Source organism: Taudactylus pleione, unplaced genomic scaffold (assembly GCF_031769625.1).
Source record: "Taudactylus pleione unplaced genomic scaffold, aTauple2 ptg000450l, whole genome shotgun sequence".
Classification (NCBI taxonomy): domain Eukaryota; kingdom Metazoa; phylum Chordata; class Amphibia; order Anura; family Myobatrachidae; genus Taudactylus; species Taudactylus pleione.
This window is the reverse complement of record NW_028284852.1, coordinates 340,844-366,188: the sequence shown is the minus strand read 5'-3', so window position 1 is coordinate 366,188 and position 25,345 is coordinate 340,844. Positions and strand designations below refer to the sequence as shown.

At 48.7% G+C, this 25,345-nt stretch overlaps 1 protein-coding gene across 1 annotated transcript in view; it reads left to right on the top strand.

Annotated features, from left to right (window-relative positions):
• Nucleotides 1–25,345, top strand: part of LOC148505570 (trafficking protein particle complex subunit 9) — a 361,954-nt gene that overhangs the window by 38,570 nt on the left and 298,039 nt on the right. The window contains exons 8-9 of the mRNA XM_088448050.1: nucleotides 2,993–3,209; nucleotides 7,996–8,139. Coding sequence (XP_088304176.1) covers nucleotides 2,993–3,209; nucleotides 7,996–8,139 — 361 coding nt within the window. The remainder of the gene's footprint in view (nucleotides 1–2,992; nucleotides 3,210–7,995; nucleotides 8,140–25,345) is intronic.

The window sequence follows — 25,345 nt, the reverse complement described above, 5'->3', positions numbered from 1 at the left end:
AAGTGCTGTCGGAGCTTTGAGGACCTATGTCAGTAAGCCAAATGAAGTACGCTGGACAGGTAACCTTTCTTATTCAGGGTCCATAGGGGATCTACAGGGATAACATGGGGTGGGTGTGTGTGTGTGTGTGTGTGTGTGTTTGTTTGGTTGGAGAGATCCGGGCACCAAACAGTCAAAACTTTAATTCCCTGGATGCATCGGTCGTCCTCCCCATATACCCCGCCCACAGCCACAGGCAGACCGTTTTTACGTTTGGTGCCGGCAGGACCGATTGCACCTTTAGACGGGGACTGCTTCGGCAGCTTTATTTTTATGAGTTTATTTTCTTTTTTTTTCAGAGCAAGCAGCGAGGCGTCCGGATGGGTGCCTGCGCTACTGCTCCATCTACCCCCGCTGGTGCTCCATCTACCCCCTCTGGTGATTACGGTGGGCACCAGCTGGCCTTGGCTAGCCACTCCACTGGATCCCAGGGCAAACTGGGAAGACAGGTAAGGCGATAACCTGCTGGCAGGGAATCGCGTGTTTTTATACAGTCCTTGCCTCCGGTTGTGGAGACCAGCCGAAGGACGCTGTAGTGCGGCCTCTGAGTGCTCCTCCTCACCCTCCTCCCTATATGAGACGCTCAGCAGCCATTACTCGGGGCCATATTGAAGCTACAGGTCTCGGGAGATTCGGGTCCAGTCTCCCTGTATACCTCCCCCTGGGGCTAGGTTATACTGAACCAACTACTCAAGCCCTTTGAGGCGTTATTACTTCTGCTCTTTCCTGCTCCTGCCTTGGGCTTGTTTACAATACTGTCTGCCTGTGGCTGGGGGCCGGGTATATGTGGAGGAGGTCCGGGGCACCCTGGGAGCTAAAGCTTTAACTTTTTGGTGCCCGGATCACTCCAACCACACACACCCCATGGTATCCCTGTGGACCCTACGGACTTTGAAGAAGTAGAGTTAACAAAGGTAAGTCTACCATAACTCTTCACTTTTGGTACTCTATGATGCCCACAAGAGAGGTTGGCCGGTGTCAAAGCCAACCATTACAAGGCTTTGGTAATTATCAGGATTACGTAGGGCAGGCAAATCTGTTTCTGACGACACACTGTACAAGATCAGTAGCTACTTTTTGGGCTGCATGGCATGGATCCTTGGCTGAGAAGCTGTGGCCGACCACCTGGTCTTCAGGACTCCCATTCACTGAACACTACATATATCAAAGTTTTTTGCAACCAAGTATGCCAGTTTTGGACGTTAAGGTGCATTGCAACTTCTAAGTATATGGTAGGAACAGTTTTCAAACGTCCACTGTGCTACCAGTGCGCCCCCCTAGACAGGGACAAAAGGGAAAATGGTATTTTTTTTGCAAAAAAAACTTAACTTTTTAGATTTTTTTTTTTTCCTTGTTGTTTCCTATTCTCCTCGTTAAGGTTTATGCTTTCCTGTGTCCTCTTGGTCTGTCATTGGGGCTTGGTTTAAAAAATAAATAAATAAACAAACTTAAAAACTTAAGGTGTGTACACACTTGGCGATTAAAGTGGACGACTGAACGATAACTATATCATTCAGTCGTTAACGTTATCGTCTATTTTTTCACCTAAGAGATGAACGATAATGATGAACGACCAACGATGCGCGTTCTTGCAGATCGTTCGTATTTATCGTTTATCTGGCAAACCTTCAGGCCAACCTGACGATATTGTCAGGTTGCTGCATGTTGGGGAATGTGGGAGAGAGCCCGTCGCCGAACGATATCGTTAATGATATCGTTCAGCGGGTGTGCTCAATGTCATGAACGACACTGAGCACACCCTGCCAGGGACATACTAGACGATATCGCTCAGGGAGCATATCATCTAGTGTGTACGCTCCTTTAGGATAGTCCCGACTGGGTTTAGAGAGAGAGGAGCTTGTACTTTTGGAGCCATAAATAAAGTGCCCAAGCTCCAGTGTTTAACCACTAGAGATATCAATTTAACATACTTCTAAATAAACACAAACCTTTTATGTTCACAAATTTAAATATAACAATTACTTGCCAGCCATCCCCTGAATTCTGTACCTGCTGTGCTTTCAGCTGGTCACTAGGTGGCGACAGTACTCTGTTACGATCACCCTAGCAGTATTTCTCAGCAGTTATAAAGCGAGTTCATCCAGTACAGTATTGTAATTATTATGTGCTTTATGCAACACAGCGTTGTTCTTTTTTGTTTTGGCATTTATTAATCCTCTTTTGCAGACTAATGGCATGTCGAGCTCTGTGCTGGTGCAGCCTTTTGTGTTTATACAGAGCAATGGAGAGCCGTGTGGCCGTCCGTTTTCAGAAATCTATTTTTGTGAACAGTACAGCGGTTCCACTTACAGTCCTTTTATTTGTTTAACGTTTGTTGCCGTAATGTTTAGTTTGCTCCCCACTACAGCTTCATTCTAGTTCTATGTAAACGTAAGAAATGTAATGGGACTGTGATACTGAGCTGGTGCTACGACCTGTATTTTATAGCACCTTGTTTATTTCCAGGAGAGCTGCTGGCTTAGATCAGAGTCACTGTCATTCCTGCATTGGCATGAACTGTCATTGCTGCTGTTGCAGTATATATACTCTGTAATCTAATACTTCTGCCTCTGGCACTAAAGGCTGCGGACCTAGAACCCTGTTTCCAATCACAAGCTGCGCTGGCAGTAACTTGCTCTGTGATCAGACACCACCGGTTAAAGGAGGGTTTGTTTTTTTTAGTGACGGTAACTTTCCCCTGTCATACATTTTAACTACTATAGGGGGTCTATTTACTAAGCCGTGGAGAGAGAGAGAAACTACCAACCGATCAGCTCCTGTCATCTTTCAGGCTGTGTTTGGAAAACGACAATTAGGAGCTGATTGGTTGGCACTTTATTTCTCTCCCAGGCTTAGTAAATAGACCCATTAGTTACTGTCACTTAAATGATGTAGATGGATATCAGTCACTCACTGTACAGGTGATTTATATGTATATTTTCTTCTCTTCCAGCTGTCTGAGGAGGAAAAGATTCAGCGATACAGCGTCCTCTCTGAGCTGTACGAACTCATCGGCTTCCACCGCAAGTCCGCTTTCTTTAAGCGGGTGGCCGCCATGCAGTGCGTGGCCCCCACCATCCCGCAGCCAGGCTGGAAAGCATGTTACAAGCTCCTGCTGGAGACTCTGCCTGGCTACAGCTTATCCCTGGACCCCAAAGACTTCAGCAAAGGTAACTGCGGCAGAAAGGACCCAGCTCATGGGTGCTGGTGCAGAGGGAAACGTGTACTATATCCCCCGACCGAGTCCATCACCCTCCTAGTGCGCTTCAGAAAATGAAAGGACAAATATGAAATAGAAGTAACTTCTTTTCACTGAAACTGTAAATTTAGATCACTTGTATTAATGCCGGTACTCTATATCACCGCCTTCGCTTTCCGTTAGCGCTGACTCCAGAACACCGATAACATAGAGGCGCTACGGCCATATGGATGGGGGTCTTGAATAAAAATAAATAAATAATAAAAAATTGGACAAATAGTTTAATCCCAAAAAAGATTTTTTTAAACAACAGTTTAAATGGAAAAGGGCGCTAGTGAGTTTCTGGATGAGTCCCGTATAATTTACTGATGTCCACTTGTTATACAAACATAGAGCTGACCTGGTGCGTAACCTCCGACAAGACATTTGCGCTCATTCTCCTATTTGCACTGTGATTTCATGAACATTTGCACAACTCTATTTTTTTTTTTTCCGAATGGATCATAATATAAAGTCCTACATTGCGCCTACACGGTAAATGTGTCCTGTACTGCAGCAGCCAATCAGCAAATAGCTGTCATCTGTCTAGTTCTATTTAGACAATGAGCATAAGTGACCAATCGGTTGTTAGTTTCATTTGCACCTTAATGCCCTGTTAAGAGAGTGTGCCCAAGATCCATCCTGCAAGCCTTCCGCTGCCCCCAGAAGAGGCTGGAACGTTCCCGCAGTAACTTTCTGCAAACGTCCTCTGCGCTCTGTCATCTCACTTGGAGGTGTTCTATTGTTTTCCTTTCGTCAGCGACATGAAAGTCCCGGCCTCCGTTCCTCTTTTATATCTGCTCTGTACAGCGCTAAGCTATTTTTTATTTTATTTGTAAGCCTATTTTTTTTTTTTATCTGTTCACAAGTTGCTGAAGTATAAAAGCATTTAGTGTGTTTAATATTTTAATTTCGTTTTGTGGTCGCCGCCAGCAAAGCTTTCAGCGACTGCCGCGCACGCTGCCTAATCTGTTTAAGCAGCAAAACAAAAAGGGAAGAAAAGGAAAAGCCGCCTCTTGTGTGACTGTGACTAATGCGTGGGGGAGGGGGCAGGGACCAGCGCTGGAGTCCTGGATTACTGGGAACAGAAGCTGGATGGCTTTTTATAACTTATTGAGATGCTCAGCTAGGTGGAACTAAGCCCAGGAGCAGGGAGCTGGGGAACGGGAATATGGGGAGTAATAATTCATTACTGCGGGCGACGGGTGAAATGAGACTCCTATAATTTATGTCATTGTCACATTAATATTGTGACCAGTAAAAGTAGCCTTAAAAGTCAAAACCAAGTTGGTTTTGCTTTTTACATTTATGCCACTTTCAATGAAGGGGCTTATTTACAGCTATCGCACTGGTGCCTGCAACTCGCAGCATTTTCTTTGGTGGCGCTAGGAGCCCCAACTTCCGCCAAAGCTCATGAGTTTACCATGGAAAGTGAGTGGTTTATACTATATACAGTATGTGCGTGGTACAAAACGAAGACCGCAGCGTGATAAAATGAGGGAGGGGCTCATCTTGTGGCGCTTTCCGAAAGTCCCGTGCTGCTTCTCAATTTTATTCTACAGAACTGAGGGTTTCAGTATATAATACTGAAGTGAATAAACTATTGACCATTTAATGATAACTTATAATTAACATGTTATTAACAAACCACCTGCAAAGTATAACAGCAAATAAAATTATTTTCTCGCTCTGAATTCATGAGTCATATACTCAAAACACTTAAAAATATATATTGCAAGCACGATGTAGATTAAGTTAAAGTAACATGTGTTTTCATGAACAATTTAACTACAATAATCGTTTTTACATATAGTATAAATGAGTGTTTTGTTTACATCATTAAATACAATACTATTTGTCATTTTCTGTTTTATATGTAATCTTTAGTTCTGAAAGCTAGTAACATTACACTAGAGCTGTCTTACAGAATTAGGAGCTGGTCCTGAGTTTGGAGCAAAGCAGAAAATAGCGGGTAACTTTGCTCCTCGACACTGTGCTGAACTTCAAGGCGGGCAAATATATTTGTTTAGCATGCAGGGTAAATACCGGCTGCTTCTGCATGTAGCCCACACATGCCGGACAGTTTTATTGTTATACAGCAATTTAGATCCGAATTTGGACACGGCCCTCTCACATCGGACTCTCCCTGCAAATGTTACATCTGACCCCACCTATCCGGTCATTCGGTCTACAGTAAAAGTAAAAGGTAGACAATGTTTTGGTAGATGATACACGTTAGACAGGTCGACAGGGTCTGAAGGTTGACACACTAAAGGTCGACAGGGACAGAAGGCTGACAGGGTCATTAGGTCGACCCAAAGATGGTCGACACTTTTTTTTTTTTTTTTAGAGTTAGGCACTTACACCGACAGTTAGGGTTAGGCACCAGGAGGGAGGGTTAGGGTTATACATTTACCGGAGGGTTAGGCACCAAGGGGAGGGTTAGGGTTAGACATTTACCGGAGGGTTAGGCAGTAGAAGTTACGGTAACGGTTAGGCACCAAGGGGAGGGTTAGGTACTAGAAGTTAGGGTTAGGCACCAAGGGGATGGTTAGGGTTAGACATTTACCGGAGGGTTAGGTACTAGAAGTTATGGTTAGGCACCAAGGGGATGGTTAGGGTTAGACATTTACCGGAGGGTTAGGCACCAAGGGGAGGGTTAGGGTTATACATTTACCGGAGGGTTAGGCACCAAGGGGAGGGTTAGGGTTAGACATTTACCGGAGGGTTAGGCAGTAGAAGTTACGGTAACGGTTAGGCACCAAGGGGAGGGTTAGGTACTAGAAGTTAGGGTTAGGCACCAAGGGGATGGTTAGGGTTAGACATTTACCGGAGGGTTAGGTACTAGAAGTTACGGTTAGGCACCAAGGGGATGGTTAGGGTTAGACATTTACCGGAGGGTTAGGCACTATAAGTTACGGTTAGGGTTAGACACCAAGGGGAGGGTTAGGGTTATACATTTACCGGAGGGTTAGACACTAGAAGTTACGGTTAGGCACCAAGGGGATGGTTAGGGTTATACATTTACCGGAGGGTTAGGCACCAAGGGGAGGGTTAGGGTTAGACATTTACTGGAGGGTTAGGCACCAGAAGTTACGGTTAGGGTTAGGCACCAAGGGGAGGGTTAAGGTAAAGATTGGGGCTAGAAAACCCCCCCCCCCCAAAAAAAAAAAAAAAATTCGACCATTTGTCTGTTGACCTTTGGTCCCTGTCGACCTTCTTACTAGTCGACCTTTTAGTGTGTCGACCTTCAGATCCTGTCGACCTTCAGACCCTGTCGACCTACTGCCTGTCTAACTTGTATTGTCTCTACCTAAACATTGTCTACCTTTTTACTGTAGACCTAGTGATCCCACACCCGGGTGCAGAGTTACTGGCTTTATTGTTGTGCTGCCAGATCTAAGTCTGTCCCTTTAATCTCTATTTATTTAGAGCCCATTGTCCTAATATTCCCGCTGCAGCCAGATTAATCCCTCTGACGCCTGGTGGTGACCTTAGTTGGGTTTGTGCTCACAGTGAATAGAAGACCCCTGTACCTAACTTGCTGCCCGGAGCGGAGCACAACCATTTCCTCTCCATGACACCTGAAGTTTGCGCCACATTATTGCTGGGTTAGCTCAGCTCTTATTTTATACATTTTTTTTTAATGCATTTTGTATATTCCAGCTTCGGCAGAAAAGTGCGTCTCTAAGCGAGATGAAAAAACAAAAACACAAAGTGACACTTGTAAAAAAAAAAAAAATACAAAAAAGACCCGATGGCCCCTCACTCTCCGGTTACTTTCAGCTACTAGTGAGGCTGCGATGATCAGTATTTTAGAAGAAATGGGAAAAGTTTTCGATAACTAGACGGGTGGTTTAGCCGGAGCCTCACAGCCACCAACATCGCAGGCTTTTCCTTGCACCCCCATAAGGATGCGCAGGGCAAGCTGCGAAGGTGGATTACTGTACTTCCGTGTGATGCCGCTGCACGTGGCTCGTAATTACCCCTATACCGTGTATGCGTTAGCATAATGTGTAGTCAGTGCCCTCCTTGTATGCCAGTGGGCAGCTCACCATGAGGGAGCGTTGGCATCGCTGTCTGGGATACAAACGCAGCAGGTGGAAGGGGAGCGTCTCTGGACAAACCGATCTGGAGGAGCGCATGGTCCCAAGTCACTAATATTCTGCATTTCACTTTCCCTTCTCCTCCATAAACTGAATTATGATTGTGACTATTGATAGTATATTGATCCAGTAAAATGTGTGAAAACTTCCACTGTATGGGGCGGATGTAGATTGAAACGCAGGTCCGCTGTACTTCCGTATTGCGTGCAGAGAACGAAATGTGTGCACATTCCCCCGTACACAGTGTTGGGCGTATCTCTGCTCCTGTTGGTACTCGTCGACACACGGAGGCACCGCTCTGCATTGTTCACAAGTCTGCCAAGGAGCCCTCACCAAACATGGCCTACGTGTGAACGCCCCCATCAAAACCCAATTACAGCCCTTCAGCCGCAAACGCAAATGCGACACTGTTAGGTACAAGTCTGTGTCGCCTGTAGTTACGCAAAACACAAAAACAAGATCCGTCCTCACAACCGACTTGTCTCCACTTTGCACCTTTTTGTCTGTTCAGTAATAAGGAACCGTTCTGGGGTTCTGTACAGACGTTGGTTTCCTTGTCAGCTGTAGCGGGGCCTGTAAAGACCGTTCTCCTCCTTGTCGTTCTCTCTGCAGGTGCGCACAGAGGCTGGGCCGCAGTACAGATGCGCCTACTACATGAGCTGGTGTACGCGTCGCGGAGGATGGGGAACCCTGCGTTGTGTGTCCGCCACTTGTCCTTCCTTCTGCAGACCATGCTGGACTTTCTGTCTGACCAAGGTGTGTGTGATTAGATAATGGTCCCGATATTAACTGTTTGCACCAAGCTCTTTATTGTAATCTCCGTGCATAGGGCCTGATTCAGCAAGGAACACAGTTGCTTACACGCACGCAATCGGCCCATTGTTGCGTTCTGCGCATGCGTATGTATCGCAGCGCACGTGCGCCAACCAGCCACTGCAATCGGGTCTGAGATCGCAGAGGCTACGCAGATCCATCTTAGAGTGATTGACAGGACGTGGCGTTTGTGGGAGGTGACGGGGAGAGGGGAGCGGGGGGAGTTGTGCGAATGCAGTCGTGCCAATGCGTTTCAACACCGTTGCAGGGGCGTACATTATCCACTGCGATACTAGACGCAGCCTGAGGCCTCATAGCGTGCGCTGAAGTTAGCAATTCCTGAGTGAGGTCTGACCTACCTTACCTGTGCGTATGAGTCCGATGTTACTCGATGTTACCGATTTTGTTTCGCTATGTTGCCAAAGTATAAGGATGTAAGAGAAAATGGGCGTCCTTACGTTAGGCTGCGATCGCAATGCGAATGTAAAAATGTACATATCCCCGCTGATATTAGCATCTGCGTTGCGTGCTGTATAAGCAGAATAGCGATCCTTGCTGAATCAGGCCCTTAGTTCTGTTTATGGATGTTTATATAAGAAGACTTTTATTTTACGTTCGGGCCTATAGTAAGACACCTGGGGGCGGCCTATGGCTCAGGCGGTTAGTATGCTAATGAACCCGGCTAGCATGCTAAACAGTCTGACCAGCAAGCCAATCATAGCCTCTGCCATCTATCTGCTTTTAGTCTGTCCTGTACACCTGGTGTAAGGAACAGAACACTGGGCCTGATTCAGACCCGCTCGCAAGCGGATCGATGGTGGCCCAGTGCGCACGTGCGAGCCCCGGAGCAAGCGCAAAAAGCACTCGCTCCATGGCTCACTACAAAAGGGGTGGCTGTCGATGTTGATCGACAGCTTGCCCCGTTTTGTAGGCATGGCCGGGGGGTGGCTTCACAAACGTAGGCATTCCCAAGCGAACACCTGCCGTTTGTGGGCGGCCCCACTGACATCACCATTGATGTCAGTGGGAGAGCTTCCAGCTCTATTAGAGCCGGAAGCTCTCTGGGGCTTGCGACCACGAGATCCTACCAGTCTCGTCGCAAGCCCGATGGACCATCGCGACCATCATCCTGGCCGCTCGCAATAGCTGTGGGTGGTCACTCACAGCTATGCGAGCGAGGCTGCTCCAAAAAAAAACAAAAAACGCCCTGATTCAGAGCGAGCGGTCTGTCAGAGCGTCCAGCTCTGAATCAGGCCCACTGTTCAGCAAACTGTTACCATATTTCATATTGCTCTCCCCTGGTCTAACTGGGGGTGTGACGGGGACTTTTATTTTCTATAATGCAGGATTCATATAGCTCTTATAATAGAGGACTGGTCTCATCTCTATTGTTAAGTAGCATGTAGCAAAAGACCACCACCCCTGTTTGAACCTGGCTAGTGTGCTAATGAAACTTACCAGCCATAGTCAACAGTGCACAGGTTTTATACTCTCTCCCAGTTGAACTGATGATGGGATGGGGATATATATATAATTTCCTATTGCAGACTAAAAATAGTTTGTATTTAATAAAAGACGACCGGTCACAGATGTGACAGCTCATCTTTAAATGAAAGAAAGAATAAGAAAAACTTAAATGTAGCATAAAGTTTCTCCCAGTTGCCCGAAATTAAGTTTGAATGTGCACCTCTGCTGCTATACAATAAGTTTGTTGTAAAGCTGAAGCGCCTCCAGGTTTCATCTCCTCTCCTCTCCGCTCAGCGCATACAGATGGGAATCCGGATACTGATGAGGGGATATTGGCCCTGATTCAGAGCCGGACGCTCTGACCAGAGCGCTCGCTCTGAATCAGGGCCCTCCTCCATTAATATGGAGCGTCCTCCTGGACGCTCGTATAGCTGTGGGTCACCACCCACAGCATATACGAGCGTGCAAAAAGATGGTCGCGATGGTCTTGACCATCGCGACCATCGGACTTGCGAGGGAAACCCTGCGGTCGGGTTTCCCAGCCGCAAGGCCAGGAGTGATGTTGGCTCTATCAGAGCCAAAATCACTCCCACTGACATCACTAGTGATGTCAGTGGGGCCGGCTTCAGACGGTAGGCGTTCCCATGGGAACGCCTCCGTCTGGCAGGCATGCCCCCGGCACGCCAACCAAAGGGGGCGTGCTGTCAATCAACATCAACAGCACGCCCCCTTTGGTGCGAGACCCGGAGCGATGGAAAGTCCTTCGCTCGCCGTGTCTCGCGCATGCGCACGACGGAGCTCCCTCCGTCGTGCGCAGTGGGGACCATCGACCCACTTGCGAGCGTACTGCCGCTCGCGAGTGGGTCTGAATGACCCCCATTGTGTTCTGTGTGATACTGCGCCTCTTTCTCTGCTACCCAGCAGCCAGGTCTGTTCGGTCTCACAACTGCCCCTGTAGCCCACGTTGCACCCATCAGCCAAAGGAATAGGTATCCCGCAGATCAGTGAGGCTATTTTGATCACGGAAGAAGCCTTTTTATATACATAGGACATCTTGTTAGTAAGTAATTGTTAATAGCAATGAGTGAGAAGGCAATGGCCTGGAGTGAGGTTGGGAATTTGGGGCCTGATTCAGAGCCGGACGCAATTAGCGCTCGCTCGTCCTGAAAATAGGGGTGGCTATTCAAATGAACCGTTCGCTCTTTGCGGTCTGTTCACGCCTTTTGGTCTGAACGAGCGAACAAAACTTGCGGTCGTTTTTTGGGAAACTACGCCCCCTGGCCGCTCGCATCCTACGTCATGTCCGCTATTTATTAGATTAATCGAGTACATCGAACAGGGTATGAACTGCTCGCTATTCTTGTGGTTGGTTTTTCCTACCGCAATCTTGCGAGCAGTTCTGGCTATAAAATAACCCAGTGACGTGGTCAATGACGCTGCTGTATTAATTATGCACACCCATAAAACGCCCGTTTTGACCTTTAAGCACGCCTGCGTTCTGATTTCCACTCCCCGTTTTCAAGCACCTTCCCCTGTTACCACCCACATACGCCTCATTCTGTCATTCAAAATAGCAGGCATTCGCTATTTTGCGAGCACATGAATTTCTACCGCACTGACTGGTTCGCGCATGCGTATAACGATCCGTACGCATGCGCAGTTGGCCCAACATCGCTCGGAGCGAACGAGCTGCCGCTTACGAGTGGCTCTGAATCAGGCCCTTGGTTCGATACAACATCCGTCATCTGAAGGCCTTTGGCGCTTTGTACAGCTACATTGTTACAGTGCTATTTATTTTCTTTATGTGCATATGTGTAGCCAAGTTCCAGACACAGTCGCTAAGCTCCATGAATGTTGCAGGATCGTGGGAGAAACTCTGCACTTACTTTTCTCGCGCAGGCAATAGTGTCACCTTCCCAAAGCTTGTGCTACACTGAGTAGCTGTTTGCGGTATGGTAACATGGACTGTGCATTTGTGAATAGGAGGCCTATAGTGCATGGGGGATGCTTGTTCTTCTGTGTCATGGCCCTTTAAGCACACATTGAGCTCTTACACTCTCTGAGACATGGGCAGTACGCCACAGGCCTCTCTGAGAGCGCCCAGCAGCCCCACACTGGCACATGTGCCCAGGATGATCAGAGAGCTGAATTTTCTTGGCTTTCTCCTCGTCCAAATAATCTATCTCCCGATTTGGTTTTGTTTCACGGACAGATTAAGACGCCGCGGGCGGATGGTGCATGAAATTAAACCACTCAGGCTCGCAGTCGCCTCGATTCATTAGCAACGCAGGTCTCCTTTATTCTGTGGGCTGAGGTACTTTCGTGCCAAGTTAAAAAAATAAATAAAAAGCCTATTCCTAATTCTCAATTAAAAGGGAAACAACACAGAGGAGCGACTGTGGGTTCATTTGTGATATCACAGCCAGAAGTCTTTTAGGTCAAAGCTGAATTTCTCAGAGTGTGTAAGTGGTTCCCTGCCAAATTACTGTTCATCCTTCAGATCACATACTTCAGAAAGGCCCAAACCCCCCCCCCCCCACTGTTTAAGAGTTTGCCAAATCTATACTAATATTATAACAACATTGTGTCTGTCTGTTCTAAGTTGGTGCAAAAACTACTGAACTGATTTTCATGAAAACTGCATCTAGAAATCACCTGCACTTTGGGGTCAGTCCAATTAAAAGCAATGCACTAGCACTAAAATATGATATTGCTGCAAAGCAATACAACCAGAAGACCTCAAATAAAAAAAAGCAATCTTGGCAGAAGCAATTTCTACTTCAGGGTCCATAGGGGGTCCACAGGGTTGACCTTGGGGTATAGCTGGATCTGGATCCACGGGCACCACGCAGTTAAAGCTTTGCTGCTCCCAGGATGCACTTGGGTCCGTCCTCCTCTATATCCCGCCCCCGAGCCACAGGCACCTCAGTTTTAGTTGGTGCCCGGCCGGAGTCGGGTCACCCTGGCGCAGCCCCTAAGCTTTGTTTTTATTTTATTTTTACAAAAGAAGAAAAGAAGAGTTTATTTCTTTATTTTTACTTCTTCTGAGCGGCAGCATCGGACTGTCCATCTGGGCGTCCACGCCGCCTCTCCAACAGCCCCGCTGGCGCTGCGACGCCAGTACTGATCTGGGGATCGCAGCGGGACCCCGGAGTCAGTACTAGCGTGGCTCCGGGACCTCTAACAGACTGCTGCCGGACACAAGGGGCCAGGTAAGCCGCGTGCAGCGCTGCCCGCGGGGGAAGTGTATGCAGTCTTTATGCCGCCGGTCTCTGGGGACAGACTGGCGGCGCTAGTAGCAGCGGCGGGCTCTCCCCTCTGTGGTATACCCCGCATGACCGCTGGACCACCAGGGTGTAAGACCAGCAGGGAACCTGCGTCCCTGGGGTTTCATTAATAGCAGGGGAGGCAGCCTTCCCTGCTTGAGCGGCTCCTCCCCTCAGCCCAGCGCGCCTTCTCTCATGCGTGCTGGCGTCGCTGGGCTATTCTCACTCGGCCACTCCTCCTCAGAGCTCTCCGGCGGCCATCTTCCCTGGCAGCAACGCAGAGCTCCCAGGCGGCTTCCAGTGGACCGGTCCCCCTGCGTACCTCTCCCCTGACCAGGACAGTGTTCGCAGCGCTATAGCCCTCCCAGACACTGAATCTGGGAGGTTGATTGTAGCTGAAGGTGCAGTGAGTAATACTTCTCTGCGTTGTATGTGACTATTGCTAGTGCTGCCTGTCTGTGCTTTTTCTACTTACTGTCAGCTTTTTACCTATCCCTTTCCTTCTCCTACGGCGCGCAGGTGCTTGGGGGAGGGGTGTTCTTTCTGTGTACCTCACTTTTATAGATCTACGTATTTTTGAGGTCCGTCACATACTGCGGTGTGCTACTCAGTACCATATTGTGGGCTGTTTGTGTTGCATACTTGGGAGTGCGCAGGTGTTATACGCCTTACCTCGTTTCGGTGATACATTTTTATTGCAAAATGTTTTGTGTCATGTCTGATGAGGAGAATGAGCGCTCCGTGGCTCCTGTGTTGTTTTCCTGCCGACGCTGTTCGACAGGGGTTGACGGGGCGGATTTGTCTCAGGACGGTCTGTGCGGGCGGTGCCAGCTGGTACCTGGTCCCTCTAAACCCCCGGTGGCGCAGGATCCTCCGTGGGTGATGTTTACGCAAGTGCTGGCGTCGATCGCGGACCGGCTTGCGGTCCCGACTGCGGTCCCTTCTAGGGCGTTGCCCCAGCCTACCATCCCCCGTTCCCCGGGTGTGAAGCGTCTGGTGCAGTCTCCTCCCGGGTCTCAGACTGGGGGTCCTTATGCGGGATTGCCTGTAATCGTGCATTCTCCCATGGTGCCGCAGCAGTCGATGGTACCTTTTCAGGGGTATCCTCTAACGGTACCCCCTCCCTGGGTGGATGTCCTCTCCAGCTCTGTTCAGAGTCTGGCGGCTTCGTCATCGGCCTTTCAATCTATGTTGCACAGTGATTTGCCCCCACGGGCGTCCAAGCAACCCGTTCCGGCTTCTTTGGCGGCACAGTTCACGGACACGGATGTGTCTTCGGATGACTGGGAGGTCCATGAAGACTCTGACTCGGATGCCGGGGCCCAGGAGGTGGAGGCTAAGTCCTCCATTAATGTGCCGGCATTGGTTATGGCGGTGCGGGCCATCCTTCATATAGAGGAGGATGCGCCGGCTCCCAGGTCGAAGTACCCTAATTTTAAAAAGGCCAAAGTAACTTCGACGGTTTTTCCCCTGTCCGACCAGTTAACGGATCATATGGCAGGGGCCTGGCAGTTGCCCAGCAAGAGATTCCAACTGCAGAAAAGGTTGGTTTCCAACTATCCCTTTCCTGAGGCTCATTGCAGGAAGTGGGAAACTCCGCTTGCGTTGGATTCCCACGTTACCCGCTTAATTAAAAGCGCTACGCTGCCTTTGCCGTCGATCTCCTCCCTGAAAGATCCCACGGACAGGAAAGTGGAGACTTGCTTAAAGTCTATCTACTCTCTCTCGGGGGCCGTGGCCCATCCGTCCATGGCCATCTCTTGGGTGGCTAAGGCCATCGAGAGCTGGGCCAACGCTTTGGAGGATACCTTTCCGGAGGATGCTCCGGAGATCCAGAGAGCGTTGATGGGACAAATGAGGGATGCGGCTTCCTACATTGGGGAAGCATCGTTAGATGCAAGCTTGCTGACCTCTCGGGTGTCGGCTGCAGCTGTGTCAGCGCGTCGGTCCTTGTGGCTGAGGTCTTGGAGAGCTGACGCAGACTCCAAAAAGGGCCTGGAGGCCTTACCTTTTAGTGGGGAGTTGCTTTTTGGTCCAGACTTGGACAAAATAGTGGATACTCTCGCTAAGTCTAAATCAGCCTTCCTTCCTTCGGCTTCTGCGCCTACCAAGGTACGGAGCTCTGCCTTTCGGTCCTTTCGGGTTCAGGGCAAGGCCAAAGGTCAGTCCTTCCCGAGGCACTCGGCGACCAAGGCCGCTTCTACGCCCAAGAAGCAGGCCTGGAGTGCCAGGCGCCCTTCTTCCAAACATAAAGATAAACCTTTGCCTGATGGGACGGGCCTCCCTCTGGGGGACCCCAGAGTGGGAGGCCGACTTCTTCTGTTTGTCCAGTGCTGGAACATTATCAGCACGGATGCCTGGGTTTGAGAAGTGGTCTCCCAGTGGTACGTCCTGTCTTTTCGGCACAGACCGCCCCACCAGTTTTTCTGCACGAGTCCTTCTAAGGACAAGACCAAGGCGTTACAGATTCAGGAGGCTATAGTATCCTTGCTGAAAGCAGGGGTCATTGTTCCCGTTCCTCAATCACAACGAGGGGCGGGGTACTATTCGTCTCTGTTTCTGGTGCAGAAACCCAATGGTTCTCATCGCCCTATCCTCAATTTGAAGTCTCTGAACAAATTCCTCAGAGTTCCCAAATTCAGGATGGAAACGTTACGTTCCATCATTCTGGCGATGGAACCTGGGGATTGCATGGTGTCCCTGGATATCCAGGACGCCTACCTCTATGTTCCGATAGCACCTTCGCACCAGCGGTATCTGAGGTTCGCTGTTCTTCAGCAGCATTATCAGTTCAGGGCGCTACCCTTTGGCCTCTCCACGGCGCCGAGAGTGTTCACAAAGATTATGGCTGTCATGGCCGCACATCTTCGGTACCAGAATGTACGGCTGCTGCCGTATCTGGACGACCTCCTGTTGCTGGCGAGCTCTCCGGAGGTACTGCTTCAACATCTGCACCTGACGATCGCTTGCCTGCAAGCGCACGGGTGGCTGATAAATTGGAAAAAGTCCTCCCTGATTCCATCACTCGTCAGCAACAGATCTTCCTGACTCCGGAGAAGGTCTCCTCCCTACAGCTGCGGATACACAGTTGCCTGAGCAGTTGCCGCCTGTCGGTACATTCGTCTGAGAGTTCTGGGGTCCGTGGTGTTGACATTCGACATGGTGGAATTTGCCCAGTTCCATTCCCGGCCCCTGCAGGGGCTGATTCTATCAGAATGGAACGGGTTACCTCACCGGATCCGCTCTCAGATGCTGGTGTTGTCCCCGGAGGTTCGGCCGCCTTTGGCTTGGTGACTGCAGACAGCTCATCTGGTCGAGGTGCGCCCCTTTTGGATCCCGGACTGGGTCCTGATCACGACGGATGCCAGTCTCCGGGGTTGGGGGGCTCATTATCGCTTCAGGGTCGTTGGTCCGTGAAAGAAGCACTTCTCCCCATCAACATCCTGGAACTGCGGGCAGTATACAGGGCCCTGCAGTCATCCTGCCCCGTTCTTCACGGAAGGGCGGTTCAGGTGCAGTCCGACAACGCCACCACGGTGGCGTATATCAACCACCAAGGAGGAACTCGCAGTCGGGCAGCGATGTCGGAGGTGTCTCGCATTCTTGCTTGGACGGAGTGTCACATTCCAGCGATCTCGGCAGTCTTCATTCCCGGAGTCCTCAATTGGGAGGCGGACTTCCTCAGCCGTCACGACGTGCATCCCGGGGAATGGTCGCTTCATCCAGAGGTATTTCAGCTACTTGTGGACAGGTGGGGGCTGCCGGAGCTGGACTTGATGGCCTCCCGTCACAATCACAAGTTGCCCATGTACGGGTCAAGGACAAGAGACGCAGGCGCCTGTCTGGTAGACGCGCTGTCGGTGAAATGGACGTTTCACCTGGCGTATCTGTTTCCTCCGATATCCCTGCTTCCTTGGGTTCTGCGGAAATTCAAGCAGGACGGCGGCACGCTCGTGCTGGTAGCTCCGGCGTGGCCCAGACATCCTTGGTACTCCGATCTGAGGAGCCTCTCCATCGACGCTCTGTACCTTCTTCCTCAGCGTCAGGACCTATTGTCTCAAGGCCCCTGCCTTTACCCAGATCTGGGTCAGCTGTCTTTGATGGCGTGGCTCTTGAGACAGCCGTCTTAAGGTCTCGGGGTTTCTCCAGTTCGGTCATTGGTACCATGCTTAGGGCACGCAAGCCTGCTTCCGCACGGATTTACCATAGGGTGCACACTTACTTTCGGTGATGTGAATCCAGAAGCTATGATCCTCAGGTGTTCCGGGTTTCCAGAATCTTGGAGTTCCTTCAATCAGGTTTGGACCTCGGCTTACGCCTTGCCTCTCTGAAGGTTCATGTGTCTGCTTTGTCCGTGTGGTTTCAACGACGGATTGCTACACTGCCAGATGTTCACACCTTTTTCCAGGGTGTTCTCCGGATCCAGCCTCCCTTCGTGCCTCCGGTGGCTCCTTGGGACTTGGCGGTGGTGCTACGGGTCTTGCAGGGTCCTCCTTTTGAGCCGCTTGAGTCAGTAGAACTCAAGTGACTGACGTTTAAGACTGTTTTTCTCCTGGTAATTGCTTCTGCCAGGAGGTTGTCAGAATTGGGGGCGCTTTCCTGTCGCCCTCCTTTTCTGATTTTACACCAGGACAGAGCGGCTCTCCGCACTCGTCCTGACTTTTTGCCCAAAGTGGTTTCCAAGTTCCACATTAATCAGGAACTTGTTGTGCCAGCTTTTCAGTCACCTGATCTTTCAGCTGGTGAGGCTTCCTTAGATGTAGTAGCCGGTGCTTAGAATCTATGTGGACCGGACTGATTCGGTTAGGAAGTCTGATTCATTGTTTGTCCTCTTCGGTTTTCACAAGAGGGGTTGGCCTGCCAACAAACAAACGTTGGCCCGTTGGCTTCGTTCTGTTATTTGTGAGGCTTATGCACAGTAGGGTTTACCTGTGCCAGCCTCTGTTAAGGCTCATTCCACTCGTTCTGTGGGTCCCTCTTGGGCTGCTAGACGTGGCGCCTCTGCTGTTCAGCTGTGTAAGGCAGCCACTTGGTCTACAATTCAAACGTTTTTGAGGTTCTATGCTTTTGACACCTTCGCCTCTCAGGATGCAACCTTCGGGCGCCGGGTGCTCCTTTCAGCACAGGAGCGTCCCCGCCCTTAGTTAAACTGCTTTGGGACATCCCCAAGGTCAACCCTGTGGACCCCCTATGGACCCTGAAGTAGAAAACAAGAGATATGGTAAGAACTTACCTTTGTTATCTCTGTTTCTACGAAGTCCATAGGGTCCACAGGGCGCCCGCCCTGACGCACCTGGCTTCATATGGGCTGTGTGGCTGGTCACCGGTTTTCTGTCTCCCATTTCTGAGTATGGTTTCTTGTGTGTTCCAGTCTTTCTTCTCTCTGTTTAGTCTCCTCCTCCGGCCTTGCCTGCTTACCAACTGAGGTGCCTGTGGTTCGGGGGCGGGGTATAGAGGAGGACGGACCCAAGTGCATCCAGGGAGCAGCAAAGCTTTAACTGCGTGGTGTCCGTGGATCCAGATCCAGCTATACCCCAAGGTCAACCCTGTGGACCCTATGGACTTTGTAGAAACAGAGATAACAAAGGTAAGTTCTTACCATATCTCTTGTTTTCATCGCGGGCGAAGCCGCAGGTAACAGCTTGTAATATATATAAGCATTTGTACAGGAAGAGGTGCTGTCAAATAGCGTCACTGTGTCTGCTAAAGCAGCAGCTACACAGACCATTTGCAGCAAAAACCATTGTGCCTCTTGTCTTTCCAGTAAGAGCTTCTGCTACATAGGTTTGCGCTAAAGTTATCAGATAATTGTATAAAGTGGAGGAGGATGAGACAGCAAGGAGAGGGGTGTAAACCTAGGGGAGCAACGTGGAACAATCGTGGCGACTTCTTTATTTTCAGTGTTCCTTTCCTGCATACACACAGAATCATTTTCAGGCTTGTGTGGTCCTGCTCGTTACGCCATTCTGTACCCTGCCATTACTTACACTTACCTCTGGATCCTTCCTTCCTAATATATAGTAACTGCTTTTTTTAATATGTCTTGGTCTGCTTAGTGACTCCTCTGCAGGTCACCCGATATCGCACAATATCGAGGCAGCAAGTTGCCGTATGTTAGGATTATAGGGCTATACAAGTGCACAAATTATGAGATGATTATGGAGACGTTAATGATTATGGAGACTTTGTATCAGGGAAGAGATCATTGTTGACTTTAATGAGAAGTAACTTTGTATCAGGCTAAGTCGAAATCCAATTGGCAATGGTCAAGGAGGTGTTGACAAAGCTTCTATGTGCTGAGGGGGGGGGGGAGATGTATCAAGCCTTGGAGAGAGGTAAATTGAAGTAGTTTCCCAAAGTAACCAATCAGCTTCTAACTGTCATTTCACAGACGGTGCTAGATAAATAACAGAAGCTGATTGGTTGCTTTAGGCAACTTCTCCACTTTTTCTCCCCAAGGCCTTATACAATTCCCCCCCCCCCCCCTCAAATCCCCCACAAAACTTCTCTTGATCCCCTGTCCGACCCTTTCCTCTAAACCAGCAGAGTAGTTTGTCGATAAGCCCCACAGAAGCTTTGGGGAGAGGGAGCGTAGAAGGTGAGAACGGAACAGAGGGGCAGGTAGGGGGACGAGAAAATTACAAAAGAGGAAGCTTTGTTTCTCTCTTCAAGAGAATGTTTGTGGGTTTGCTGCTAGTTGAGTTTCTGTATCCGAAAATGGTGATGTCATTTTTACACCACTAGGTGGCGCTGGAATCAACACACATGATATAATGTGGTTTGCTGACACTCTATCCTTGGCACCTGACAAATGTGCCTATCTCGCAGGACAAGAACCCCAAATGTCATCCCACAATGTGGTTTTGGGGTCCCTCGCTTGTTCTATATGTCGCACATTGGATCCGAAAAAAGCATGAGCACCTCAGGTATAACCCCTGGTTGTCTATTTATCAGCCTTCACTGTTTGGTCTTCTGGTGTATTGGGATTAATAACCTTTATATGTGAAATCTGCCCCTAGTGGGGTATATTTATGTGACAGGAACCAGTAGGCGCTCGTCCCTTACGTTTTCATTCTCTACGATAACGTTTCATTGCTCATGAGAAAAATAGATAGAATGTGGCAGATGTTCCTTTCCCATTAATATCTCATTCTATTTTTCATAGACACCCACAATACCTGTTCACTGGTGATAACAACAGGATTTAATTATTCAACGAAGTGGTAAGCGAGGCCTGATTAACGGGCTGCAGCCAGGGAGCCGCACGGCTGACACTTGGTTAATAAACTCTGGGATAAAGCGTTCTGCTGTTATCTGTACAAACTGAGCGCTGTGTTCTTAGATTTTCCTATTGTGAGTTCATGGGCTTAGCGTGGCCTGGTGTAAGGTTTGCTTTGTGGTCTGGACCAGATCGATGTTATATTTTCATTATCCCAGCTGTGGAAAATGTTATAAGTGACTGGGTCTATTAAAAAAATCATTTCGTTTTGGCTCTTAAGCTGATTGAATCGGGGGCCTTCCTCTGTCTGAGGGATGGCGGGTTACGTCGCCCCGCTGCTCGAGCTGCATTATGTCCGGCTGTTTTTGAAAGGAATTAAATGTAGCCGAATGTAACTTTTAGAGAAGGGGATCATTTTATCCCCGAAATGATTAGAAGGGTCCGTTACACGACTAGCGGAGGGAACACGGAGAAAATGCTCAGCAGACCACAGCTTGCAGAGCGTCTTCCTATCTGGCAGTGCTTTGTTGTACATTTAGCCTATGTTGCCCTTACAATTGTCCTAGGGATCGGTGATCTTTTTTTTTTTTTTTTAAAGTTCATTTACAGCGGCGTTCCGCTGCTCAGACGCAGAGGCAACGCTGGATGATCACCTGTCTGGACATACAAAGTAATTTTAAACAACTGTTCTAATATTTGTCACATTAATAAGGTAGAACTGTTCAGCCGGCGTTCGCACTGATGCGCCCTGGACTGGCCCCGCCTTCCTGCACTCCTCGATCATGCTCCCTAGATGGTGACACTGCTTGATCGCCCCTGGTTACGGCCCTGGGTGTCTGTAAAAGACAAATTTTAAGATGGTCTATGGAATATGAGACAAAAACATGGTTATTGCAGACGGCTCAGAGCCGTGTTTTCCCACACGCACTTTGCCGCGTATTATATGGGGGCGTTATGCTAATAATCGGTAGGAATAATACATACCAATCTCACCTTTTAGTCTGTATACTCCATTTATTGACCATTGTTTCTCTGGAATATTGTAGTTCAGATGGGGAACCTAAACCCAAATTTACATTTTAGCTGCAAGCTTTACAGCAGTCACATGTACAAAGTAGCACACATGTGTTAGAAATACATCATTATATAGTACACTGATGTCTATAACATTTCATATATAAACCTGGATAAAATATACATTTGTACTTCTTGTATTTAAACGAACAGCAAAATAATTAAATAAAACTTTGTTGGGAATTGTTTTTAGACTTCACATTTAATTACAAATATGATCTGAAGTGCAGCAACCATTCAGTAATTTGCTTTTATTCCCTATGTGCATGTCAGACCATGTAAGATGGCGTTTGGTTGCTGTGGGTCAGGGCGGTTATTATCCCTTAAAGAAATAAGACCTACTGACGACAGTAAAATACACTTTAATACACAATGCCGGGCACTGTAATGGGAGCGCGGTATCATAAATCCGTGCCAGAGCAGTAATCCCTGCTGACCATCTCAGACACTGTACATACACACAGACACCGCTGCTCGCAGGCAAACAATTCAGCCATACTACAGATACAGCCGTCTCCACATACATCTAGCCTCCTTGCGCGTCAAACTGCCCTTCTAGTCGTGACTCGGTAGCGACGGGCGTCTTTTCGTGCAACTTTTTACCTTTAAATGTGTCTTATTTGCACAGCGGTGTGATTAGAATGCACAAGGAGCTTCTGCTCGTCACGCCCTCCCGTTTTCTGGAATTGCAGACAGCGCCGCCCCCCGTCCCCGCCCCCAAACTGCGGCTTGGGGACCCTGTGTGCGATTAAGCAGCGGGTCCAGGTAGCCAGAGAGACTGATATATATCAGTGCTGAGAAATTTTTATATATATATATATATATATATATATGTATATATATATATATTTATATATATATAAAATTTTTCCCTCAGCGTGTCTAAACAATCATTTGCCTGCAGACGGCGGCTCGTGATGTCGCTCCTCACACTTTATGGTGCGAAACAGCAGAGAGACAGGATCATCAATCTCCTGCTCGCTGTGTCTGCACAAGCCTGGCCGTCACACAACCGCGCCTCGTAGTATAACTATTGGGTGCCACTAGCTGAGAGACACTCGACCATTAACCGCAGGGCGGGACCGGTGGCCTGCTAACCCCTTCTCTACCACCTGGTGGGGGGGGGGGGGGGACTAGAAATTGCCCTCTAATAGCTTTGGTCATTTTAATAAAAGTATGTTGGAAGTGCTATAAATTGTTGAGTTACACCACTATTATTCGTACTCATTTTAAATAGACTGCACATATCTGAGCTGTCTGCTATAGATCTATTATTATTTTCAATAGTTATTGTCTTATTACATTTTGCAAATCTAACCGCCATAGCAGCTATGTAGAAAAGTAACAGTTTGGTAAATATTAGCTGTGGTCCTTACATTACCAGACACTGAAAAAACAACAACTTGGCTTTAAGTAACAATTTATGTTCAGGAAACCGCGATTGAAGACGTGACCTGAAAATATAACATTATATGCCACAGTACTAGTTAAGTGTATAAGTTTCTTCAGAGTTCTAGTTTAAAGCACTCTGCCTTGTGCCTCCTAACTTGTATATGCAACCCTATCCTCACACATCACTCATCTCCTGATATACTCTGTGCTGCTGGGGACACTGCTGTTTCTGCTATATAACTCTGTCTGTGGCCTGCTACCTTATTTCCCCTCCTCATATCATATCACTACCCCTGTCACATACAGCCCCGTCCTCACTAACACATTTCTCATCTCCTGATATACTCTGTGCTGCTGGGGTCCCTGCTCCTCCCACTATATACAGTAGCTCTCAGCCTGTGACTCCATGCTGCCTTCAATCCCCTCCTCACATCCTGTCACTGCCCCTGTCACATGCAGCCCTGTCCTCACTAACACATCACTCATCTCCTGATATACTCTGTGCTGCTGGGGCTCCTGCTCCTCCCACTATATAACACTCAGTCTGTGACTTCCTGCTGCCTCCATTCCCCTCCTCACATCATGTCACTGCCCCTGTCACATGCAGCCTTGTCCTCACTAACACATCACTCATCTCCTGATATACTCTGTGCTGCTGGGGCTCCTGCTCCTCCCACTATATAACACTCAGTCTGTGGCTTCCTGCTACCTCCATTCCCTCCTCACATCATGTCACTGCCCCTGTCACATGCAGCCCTGTCCTCACTGACACATCACTCATCTCCTGATATACTCTGTGCTGCATGTGAAATAATTATAAGTGGAGAATTCACTACACATAATATCGCCATTCTCAAATGTATTTATTTATTTATTTAAACACTTAACAATATTGATTATTTTGAAAATATCGATTGCTGATATATCGAAATTTCGATAATCGGACCAGCAAAACATTGCGACTTTACATTTCCCTGGCGACTGCTCTTTTCGGCAGCCCCCGGGTATACACTGGGGGCTGAGGGCTGCCATTGGTGGCTGCTGGACAATTGTCTTTTGACAGCCGCCCATTGTTCATTTTTCACTGGTCGCATTGTTTGCGCCATAGACCTGATTCTTTACTGATCGCAGCGTGCGCGAAGATTCCACTGCGACCGGGATAGCTATCGAAGTGACTATGCAGACCCATCGTAGAGTGATTGACAGGAAGTACCGTTTGGGGTGGTGGTCGGCAAAGAGCAGGCATGCCAGTGCATTTGAACGCTGTTGCAGGGGCGTGCATAAATTAACCACTGTGATGCCATACGCAGCTTGTACTTTCACTGCGTGCAAAGTGGTTAGCAATTCCTGAGTAAGGTCAGGCCTCGTGCAAGTGTGCGTGAGGCTGCGATGGTACTCTATGTTACCGATGGTTTTGCAGTCTTGCTAAACATTACGGATGTGTGTAAGGTAAAGGGGGCGTCCTTATTTTAGGCTGCGTATGGCATTGCAATCATTAGCATCTCTTTGCAGTGAGACTACGTGCGTAATCGCTGTTGTGATCCTAATAGCGAACCTTACTGAATCGGGTCCCATGTCGGGTAATGCACAGCAATTACAATGCAATCACGCCAGGCAAGTGGTTAAACAAATGCAATGGTTTCTGCAGTGGAACATACAGATGGGTCCTGAAACGTTGAGATTTCCGGCGCCATGAGTAGTGCACCGTATTTTTCTTTCATTTTGCATCCTATTCGCATTAAAGACGCAGTGAAAAGCCGCTCAGACGCAAGCATGCTAGTAACGGCGCAGGAATTGGTTTTGCAAAGGTACAAAGTCGCAGATTAAGTACAACAGAACTTGGCGTAAGGCAGAGCCTTAGTCGCTCTCGTCAGAGCCCTTTTTACACAACTCCGCCCACAGTCCCACAAAGATGTACAAATGTTGCAAGCCCCAATGGTCCGTGTACGCTAGCAACGCAGTTTTTCAGTTTCCAGTTTTTATTTATGCCATTAAAACGCCCATTTTAAGTGTTTTTCCGTGTCGCCCGGGACCTGGTACGCTGAGGGGGTCCTGTTTGACACGACTGATGCTATACAGGTTGAGTCTCCCATATCCAAATATCCCGAAATACGGAATATTCTGAAATACGGATTTTTTTTTTTTTTTGCTTGACTGAGGGCCTGATTCAGAGCTGAATGCTCTGACCAGAGCGCTCGCTCTGAATCAGGGCCCTCCTACCTTTTTAGCTGTTACCACCCACAGCTATAGCGAGCGTCCATGATGATGGTCGCGATGGTCTTGACCATCGGGCTTGCGACAGAGACCCTGCGGTAGGGTCTCGCTGCCACAAGCCCTAGAGTGATTTTGGCTCTATCAGAGCCAAAATCACTCCCACTGACATCACTAGTGATGTCAGTGGGGCCGGCTTGAGACGGTAGGCGTTCCCATGAGAACGCCTCCGTCTGGCAGGCACGCCCACCAAAGGGGGCGTGCTGTCAATCAACGTCGACAGCACGCCCCCTTTGGTGCGAGACCCGGAGCGATGGTGAGTCCGTCGCTCGCCGGGTCTCGCGCATGCGCACGGCGGATCTCCCTCCGTCGTGCGCATGCGCAGTGGGGAACATCGACCCGCTTGCGAGCGTCCTGCCGCTCGCGAGCGGGTCTGAATGACCCCCTGAGATAATGAAACCTTTTGAATTTTGATTGTTCAATGTACACAAACGTTGTCTAAGACACAATTTATTACAAA